Source organism: Acomys minous (genome assembly GCF_964271855.1).
Source record: "Acomys minous genome assembly, chromosome: 13".
NCBI classification, from domain to species: domain Eukaryota; kingdom Metazoa; phylum Chordata; class Mammalia; order Rodentia; family Muridae; genus Acomys; species Acomys minous.
In genome coordinates, this window is record NC_140495.1 from 104,670,315 (window position 1) to 104,679,135 (window position 8,821).

The 8,821-nt window shown below is 53.8% G+C and overlaps 1 protein-coding gene across 1 annotated transcript; it reads right to left on the bottom strand.

Moving 5' to 3' along the window:
- Positions 1–1,222: 1,222 nt before the first annotated feature.
- GATD3 (glutamine amidotransferase class 1 domain containing 3) lies at positions 1,223–8,821 on the bottom strand. Its single transcript, XM_084753158.1, has 7 exons — positions 8,587–8,821; positions 8,362–8,414; positions 7,389–7,502; positions 6,042–6,161; positions 3,452–3,544; positions 2,463–2,619; positions 1,223–1,809 (listed from the first exon to the last, which is right to left on the bottom strand). Exons 1-7 carry the CDS (start codon positions 8,719–8,721, stop codon positions 1,681–1,683), a joined length of 801 nt encoding a protein of 266 aa, XP_084609284.1. The 5' UTR covers positions 8,722–8,821; the 3' UTR covers positions 1,223–1,680.

Below are 8,821 nucleotides of genomic sequence, written 5' to 3' on the forward strand. Positions count from 1 at the left end.
GGACTCACCACCCCACCAGCTGAGATTCCCAACGGTCCTAGTGTTATGTTGCATGGTGAGTACACGAATTGCTGGTGGGGGAATTACTGAGTGCGCTCTGGGCACTGCTGGAGGTTACAGCCTGCAGCCGGGAGTGGAGACCCATGAGGATGCCTCGCAGGTCTCACACCAGCAGCAGACTCAGTACAGCCAGGTGGCCTGACCGGCTGATGATGGGAGGCTGTGGATGGAGAAGGCTGAGCTGTCAGAGCCAGCAAGGTAACACACATCACAGGGCAGGAGCTGTCTGTTGCTCTGGATGGTGCTGGGTGGATGGGACCAAGGCAGGAGGCAGGGACTTTGTGTGTGTGCCTGGGCAATGCTCGGGAGGAGGGATGGGGGTGGGGGCAGGCAGGGGGGGGGGAGGGAGGTGGTGGGCGGACTGTGCTGGCTCTGTAGTTTCGCTGTGGAACTACAGTGAGGTTGCATATGTACACGAAGCGTTAATAGACCCACTTCTGAGTACTGGGGGGGGGGGGAAGGACCTAGACATGGCCTCCCCACTTTAGTTAGGGGTAGGCTGTTCAGGTGCCCCAGAAAGGAACTATCTGACCAGGAGTCTGGGTACCACGGGTGCAGCCATAGGTCCTGGTAAAGAGGCCTAGAGACTCAGACCAGCAAGACTCAAGGCCCTGAGGAAATCAGTCTGAGAAGCAGCCAAGAGCCATTCTCTCCATGGACTGTAAAATAGTTTCTGTTTTTGCAGTGTGAGTGTGCGTGTGTATACGTGTATACACACACACACACACACACACACACACACACACACACACACACCAGAAGATGGCAGACATTCAAGTATGGAGGCTCCCCATCTGGTCTAACCCTGTTTCTGCTCAGTATCTGATATAGTTGGGATAAAGGAGCAGCTGTCTTACAGTCCAGTGCTGCACTCACTGCTGCCAAGGCCAAGAAGAGAAGGTTCTGGAACAGATGAGGTGTACAGACCTCTGTCGGACCGGCCTGACAACTTTCCACAAGGAAACACCAGGGCACCGCTGTCCTTTACTGAGGTCACATAATCTCACAGCCTGGGACATCTTCCAAGTCCCCTGACAGCAGCTGGTACAGAGGCCACTACTGGTGATTTCCTCCTATTCCTAAAAACTCAGAGAACTGAGAATCCTTGCAACCCTGAGTTACAGGGCTCCATTTGCTAGTTTCAGAAGGCCCGAGACGTGGCTGAACGTAGTTTCCAGTGTGGAAAGCAGTTTATTCAGTGGCTCCTGCGGCTGCCGGCTACAGAATCTCCCTGGCTTTAGTTAGCTGAGTTTACTCTGGATCAGAAAAAAGATCAGAGGAGTCTTCTTTATCTCTGACCATCACACGGCTTATAACCTAAAACGTTTTCTTTTAAAGCCTAAGGACCCCCAACCCATCAGACCTTCCAGTGGGACACACAGTCAGGCAAGCTGCCCCCATGAAGCTCCTGCTGTTACTTGAGGCCCATGGAGGGGCTGAGCCTCCTGCTGGTAGGAAGAGCTGGGACACACTCAGGATGGACGGTCGGAGGCAAAGCTTCTCGAGGCAGAAAGCATCGATGCTTTGAACAGAAAGGCAACTCCTGTGTCCTGGCTGGGTGGAGCCCAGACGGGCTGAGCGCTCCACAGCAATGGAGGCCGAGTCTGGCCCGGGGCAGCGTTATTTTCCCGTGAGTTCCAGTACCTTCTTCACCATGGCCCCAATCCCATCGTGGATGTGGTGGAGAGCGGTCTCACACATGAAGGCCGGGGTCGTGACCACCTTGTTTTTCTGGTCTACGTGAGCTTCGTGCGTAGATGTTAGGGAAAGCCAAGCACCAGGCATGACAGGTATCAAATGGGAAAAGCCACACCCACCCTTAGTCTTGTAGATCCTTGGCTGCTCTGTGACATCACACTAACAAGACCGCACCTGCTGTACGGCTGTCACCCGATTAAGCAAGAGGAACTAGCTTCTGACTCACAGGAGGAAGCAACTGTGACCCGGGGGTGGAGCATACTGGTCCCACATGGGGGTGTAAGACTCACCCCAGCCAGCTCCAGCTGTGGAAACTGAGGGGGTCCCAAGCTAGGAGTCCTGCCCACCTCTCCCACACTGGTCTTGTTCCCCTCTCTGGTGACCAGCAAGCAGGTCTTGCTGGCCCCAGAATCCTCCCTAGCCTTCACTCCTCATAGGCTACCTACCCTTGTGGGGACCGAGCATCCCAGCTATGTGCTGTGGGCCAAGCATCTCAATATGTGTAGGAACACAGACCTTTCCACTAGCCTGCCTGTGGCCTACCAAGCCAGCTGCGCCCCATGACATGGGCTGGCCCCGTCCTCTTGCCCAGGGATCCCCTTGAAGTAAGAGCAGCAGTTATAACTCCTGCAGAGAAAACCCTAGATGGTAAACTGGTAAACCCAGTGTGTGACACCACACTGACCAGCTGCCAGAAAGGATATGGTCACCCCCTTCACACAGTGCTTGGCACCCAGGGCTTTGATAGCTTCCGCAGTTCCAGCATAAGGCCACTTGCCGCCCTCCTCTTGCTCATGGCCCACGGTGACCTCGACCCCTTTGATCACCTTGGCTGCGAGGACAGGAGCGATGCAGCATAAACTGAAAAGTCAAGAGAGTTGTGTCAGCACAGGGTGCACACTGAGAGGGAGGATGAGGACAGTCGAGTCCCCCCCAGACAGTGGAGCTTGGGATGTGGGCCCCAGCCATATGGCCCTGGGCAGTCAGTCAGGCCTTAGAACTTGAGCAGCCCTGGGCAGAGAGATGGCTAGGAAGGAAACCAAACTCTACACTGCCACCTGGCTGGCCACTGTCTAGGGCAGCGGCTCTCAAACCGTGGGTTGTGAGCCCTCTGGTGGTCAAATGATCCTTTTACAGGGTCACATATCAGATACTTACACCGCGGCTCATGAACAGCAGCAAAATGACAGTTCATGTAGTAGTAACGAAATAACTTTATTTGTGGTCACAACATGAGGAACTTTATTAAAGATCATGGGATCAATACGGTTGAGAACCACTGTTCTAGAGGGTCCAGTACGAGTCATCTCAGAGCGTAGAGAACAGCCCTGCATGACCCCTAGCCTGGACATCACCCTGAAAAGTGAGCTGCTCTGGCTGGGCATGGTGCCACAAGTAATAACCCCAGGAGTCAGGACACAGATGGATCTCAGTGAGTTCAAGGCCAGCCAGGCCATAGTAAGAGTTAAAAACTATAACAGCAAGAGCTACCCTGACACACAGGAGGCAGGCAGCTGTGCCCAATGCTTCAGCTGAGCCGTGGGCTGGACTCACACGGCTGCCAACCCCACCTCCGCGGCATCCGCCACACATGTTCCAGTAGCACTGGTGAAGCTGCCACACGAGCTGGCAGAGCCTGCCAGGAACTCCCACAAATCCCTGCCATCCTCTTGGACCCCAGAGCATCACCTACCCAATGGGCTTCCTGGCCCCATGGAACTCCTTCAGGACGCGTTCTACTTCCTTGTTAACCTTGCAGTCCTTCCCATCCACGGCAAACGTGCTCCTGCCACGAGAGGAGAGGCTTCCCTCAGTACTGTCCCCCACAACCCGAGTGGCCCATCGGACACCAGGGGAGTTGCCCACAGTGTGGCCACAGGCCAGGGGGACAGCCCGCCGTCACGCTGGATGCGTAATCTAGTTTGCTATTCATTAAGCAGCAGGGTGGAAGGCAAGAGGTGGGTGGCCAGTCTGTGACTGCACTCTGCCATCAGAATCCAGGGGCAGCAAAACAGAAACAAAACCTCAAACAAACAAACAAACAAACAAATGAGAGTTATAGACAAAGAAACACATTAGCCTAAGAGTAGCAGCCCTTAGTCCCCCGAAGGTGAGTGAGATACCATGGACCGGTGTCTGCCTTTTCTTCCCGGGAGTGTGAAGGCCAAGGGCGGCGGAGCAGGTAGAAAGCTGCCTGTTCTTAGAGACTGCACCCTGCCAGAGCCCAGCACTGTACACGTGTGTGAGCCTTCCTGTCACAATGCAGCTTCCGGGTCTCCTGTGCTGTGGCCTGGGGGGTCTGGCACTGAGAAGTTCAGGTTTATCATCCGGTGTTAACTTTTGTCAGCCAAACTCACCAAATCCTTCCTCCCTTTAAACTCTCTTTCTTTCTCTCTTTCTCTCTTTCTCTCCCCCCCCCCCCTCTCTCTGTTAAAAACAAGCAACAAGCAAATCTACAAGAAAGTCATCTGAGCCACCAGGGTGACATGTAACAAGACTCACAGTGCCTTGGCCACCACCACCATGTGGAGTTTACGCCACTGTTGAATGGTTCTCAACCCAGCTGCAAACCACAGACAAACACATCAGGCAAAGCAAGAACACAGTGTTGACAGCGATGAACTGCCCCCCCCACTTGGGGCTTCTTTAGAAGCCACACAAAGATGGCCACAGTGCCTGGTTGCACCTGGATTCCCGCTGTAAGCCTGACACTACTCACACACCCCGACACGTGTGCACACATGAAGCCCATCACCTGCCATGCCGCAGGCTAGTAAGCCAGCCACCCAGTATTTCATATATGCTAAGCCTCAGCCACCTACTGCCACACGTGCGTGCTACATTTCAGCAACAGCAGCAACAACCAACTAGCATGGCCATCTCATAGGTTCAACAGCAGTCTGTCAATGAGGGCCCACCATTTTTCTGTAAAGGGCAGAAAGAGTGAAGATGGTAATTTCCCCAAGGGGCTAGTAGGCTTGGACGCAGGTACAGAGGCTCACAGACCCCTTAAGTACCAAGGAGCCTCAACACCAAAAGCTTTACAAGCTCCTGAGCCCACACCACTAAGTGACCAAGACAGCTGTGCTGGCAGACATGGCTTCTAGACAATCTTCCATTAGGCAGGGGCTGACAGGCAGAAGTGACAAGCATGCTGGGGGGTGGTGGCACATGCCTTTAATCCTAGCACTCGGGAGGCAGAGGCAGGTGGATCGCTGTGAGTTTGAGGCCAGCCTGGTCTACAAAGTGAGTCCAGGACAGCCAAGGCTACACAGAGAAACCCTGTCTCAAAAAAAAAAAAAAAAAAAAAAAAGAAAAGAAAAGAAAAGAAATGACAAGCATAACTCAGCCTTCCAAGAAACAGTGGTCCCAAGGGACAGGAAAAACCAGTGATACCATGCCCCACTCTGCTGTTGTAGGGATGGGCCGCATGGACCTCGGTGAGGGCTGCACTGCCAGACTCACTGGTTTCCGGACAGGGAGTGGTAGGTTTTACCAAAGGGGCTGGCAGTGTGCAGAATCTGAGACTTGTAGGTCCCTAGAATCCTCTCACCAGCTCCAGGTGTTGCCTGGATGTGCTACCTGGGCAGGATGTGGTCTCCACGTGTGCGCATGCTCAGAGACTTCCATGCATACTCAAGAAAGAAGCAACAGGAGGCATGAAAAGGACTCCAGCAGCTAAGAGATTGTGTAGCCTTGAATTTATCTGCTACTCCCCACAGAAACGGCTCAAAAACAGCAAAGAGCGAAGGGCCTTCCTCTGTTGGCACGTGGTGTGAGAGTGCGTCTACTTACTGCTCTGTTGGATACAGCAACTTGGATAAGGCGGCATTTTTATGGTTTCAGAGAGTTAGGCCAAGGCACGAAGCATGGCAGCAGGCAGGCATGGCATTGGAACAGTAGCTGAAAGCTTGCATCTGATCGGCAAGTTGAACGGAGGGAGGGACAGAGGGAAACAGACAGACAGACACTGAGACTAACTGGACCTAGTGTGGACTTTTGAAACCTCAAGGTGACATACCTCCTCCAGCCAACACCGCACCTCTGAATCCTTCCAAAACTGTTCCACCAAATAGGGACCAAGCATTCAAACAATTGAGCCATGGGGCCATTCTCGCTCGCACCACCACGGAGGGGGAAATGCTCTGGGCGAGAACTGACACTTGCAAGGACAGGCAGAGTTTGCTGGGACCTGACTCCCATCACGGTAAGGTGCCCCCAGCCCACCCCTTATAAAAGAGCACGCACGTGTGTGGTCTAGACCCTTACACTTGGACACGCACAGGTTTTTGGCAGCTCCAAAGCCTCCGGGGAAAATGGCGGCATCATGGTTGGCAGCACTGAGCTGGGCCAGGCTGGAGATCTTGCCTCGGGCAATCCTGGCTGACTCGGTCAAAACATTCCTGGAAAGAGCAGGAGACAAAGGATGAGTGTTCGAGCAGGGCCAGGCCTCAGGCGGCACTGGGGCTCATCCTGACCGTGGCTCACAGCCTGAAGCGGGCATGCACACACATGGAGACCCCATGCTTCCCAGGCAGCACATCCGGGCAACACCTGGAGATGGTGAGAGGATTCTAGGCACCTACAAGTACAACGAGCCTTGCAGACTGGCCTCAGGATCAACACCAGGCTGCCAGGAATCATGGGCTAGCAGGAATTCGAGGCCCAGTAAGTGGCCACAGCAAGCAGAACCCAGTGCTCCACACCAGGGAGGGGAAGTCACTTTTCAAGATGCCCGAAGCCACCTGAACATCAGCCATAGATGCAACTTCATATAGGCTTGTACAAGAGAGGGGAGGGGCAGATTCAAGGGCCAGCCCCCTCTTCCCCACCCCCACCCCCAGACAGAGAAAGAAATGGTAGAGACCCCAACAGACAGCCCTTGACAGATACAACTACAGTTCCTCTCCTTAATCCTTTCAGTCTCAGCCTCCAGGATGCAGCCTTTAGGGCTACCCTGCAACCAGGCCTCAGATAAAAGGTGCAGTTGTGCTGGGCATGGTAAGTGAATCTCTATGAGTTCAAGGCCAGCCTGCTCTACACAGTGAGTTCTAGGCCTGTCAGGGCCCAAAAGATTCTGTCTCAAAAAACCAAAAACCCCAGGAAGTGGTGGTGCACACCTTTTATCCCAGCACTCAGGAGGCAGAGGCTGGTGGATCTCTGAGTTTGAGGTCAGCCTGGTCTACATAGTGAGTTCCAGGACAGCCAGGAACTCTGTTTGGAAAAAACAACAAAAAACAAACAAACAAGGCCGGGCGTGGTGGCGCAGGCCTTTAATCCCAGCACTCGGTAGGCAGAGGCAGGTGGATCGCTGTGAGAATGAGGCCAGCCTGGTCTACATAGTGAGTCCAGGACAGCCCAGGCAACACAGAGAAACCCTGTTTCAAAAAACCAACCAACCAACCAAACAGAAATGTAGCTTCAAGTACATAAAGGGAACATAGTATCACAGAAGTATCTAGCAAGAGCAGACCATGTTCAAAGGAAGGACAACAGTGCTACTGCCATTCTTTGGCAGTACAGTTCCAGAACAGCTGGATGGCAGCTGCTTGATTGCGTAATCAGGAAGGGCTACACTACAGAAGCTGCCCATGGGAACAGGGACCCTGAGGGCCCCTTCCCACCCATACCTGCTCTCGCTCTCAGAAGGCTGCCCCTTGGTGTGGTCAATCACGTGCATCTGAGCGACATCAGGAGCAAAGATCTGGACCTCAGCCCCGCCTCGGCTCAGGTGCACCAGGATCCTGTATGGAGAGAACCCACAACGATGTCACTTCCAAATGTGTCCTCCAGACTCACGTCAAGGCAGCTGGACTTTCAGTAAGTGCTGTGGGCGGGGGTGGGGGGTGGAGGGGGGAGATATTCCTAATTTACAGGACGCCTTGCTGCTTTTTAAGAAGCCACAGCTAGCTCCAACCTACCACTTACAGATCTCTGCGAGGTGATGGTGGAACCAGAACTCGTAGGCAAGTGTGTCAAGTGGTCCCTGCAATTCCTTTTACTGATGGGGGAGCAGCGGTGGCTGACTCCGCAGGTGATGCATTTTGGGTCTATTCATGGGCCCAGGCTGCTCCCAGGAGCACTGCTTTCACCAAGGATGCAGATGGTATCTTTTTTTTTTAAGTAGATATTTATTTATTATACAGTGTTCTGCCTGCATATATGCTTGCATGACAGAAGAGGGAACCAGATCTCATTATAGATGGTCGTGAGCCACTATGTGGTTGCTGAGAATTGAACTCAGGACCTCTGGAAGAGCAGCCAGTGCTCTTAACCTCTGAGCCATCTCTCCAGCCTCCAGATGGTATCTTTTATGTCTTGGCTGTGCTGAGTTTGGCTTTGAACTTCTCATAATGTGAACCCATTTTATTTGGTTACACTTATGCCATTTCTGCCTTTTGGGGGTGGGGGTGGGGGAATCATGACAGGGTTTCTTCTCTGTGTAGCCTTGGCTGGCCTAGCCTCGCTATGTAGACAAGGCTAGCCTAGAATTCACAGAGCTCTGCCTCTGTTGGGACTACAGGTGTTCTCCAACACGCCAGGCTGACCATTTCTGCCTTTTAAACCAACAGAGTGCTTACATTACAGACGTTGAGGACTTACGCTGAGGCCTCGTGGATCTCGGTCCCGTCATAGACTCCGCAGCCCGACAGCACCTGCAGGAAGAGAGGCGCTGACGAAGGCGAGGAGTACAATACGAAATTACCAAGGGGAAAAGGAAGTCTGAACCCCGCAGGGGCCGACCTTGGGCGGACAGCTTGGTCGACCCCAGAAGCGAGGGACGAGCAATGAGAGGGACTCGGCTTGGGAATCTGGCCCTGCACTCACCAACGCCACCCTGGCCCCAGGCCGCGGTGCGGAGCCGTGAAGGGCTGCACGCTGGGAGGGAAGCCGATGGCTTCCCGAGAATGGTATGAGCACAGAAGCCAGTCTCGGCGCCACCAGAGCCCTGAGTGCAGCCATAGCGAAGGGCAGATGTCCGTATCAGGAGAGCGGCGGCGTACAGAACCCCGTTGCTGTGTATGCGCAGGCGATGTCCCGACTGGCCAATGGAAGAGCGCGG

What these genes read in the sequence shown, in the direction of transcription:
- GATD3 (XM_084753158.1), bottom strand. Translation starts at nt 8,721, where the DNA reads ATGGCTGCACTCAGGGCTCTGGTGGCGCCGAGACTGGCTTCTGTGCTC. An exon ending in TTTGGAGCTGCCAAAAACCT is followed by an intron (nt 3,545 to 6,041) that starts GTGCGTGTCCAA and finishes CTCTCGTGGCAG; the next exon opens with GAGCACGTTTGCCGTGGATG. An exon ending in GGGGCCAGGAAGCCCATTGG is followed by an intron (nt 2,620 to 3,451) that starts GTAGGTGATGCT and finishes TTGACTTTTCAG; the next exon opens with TTTATGCTGCATCGCTCCTG.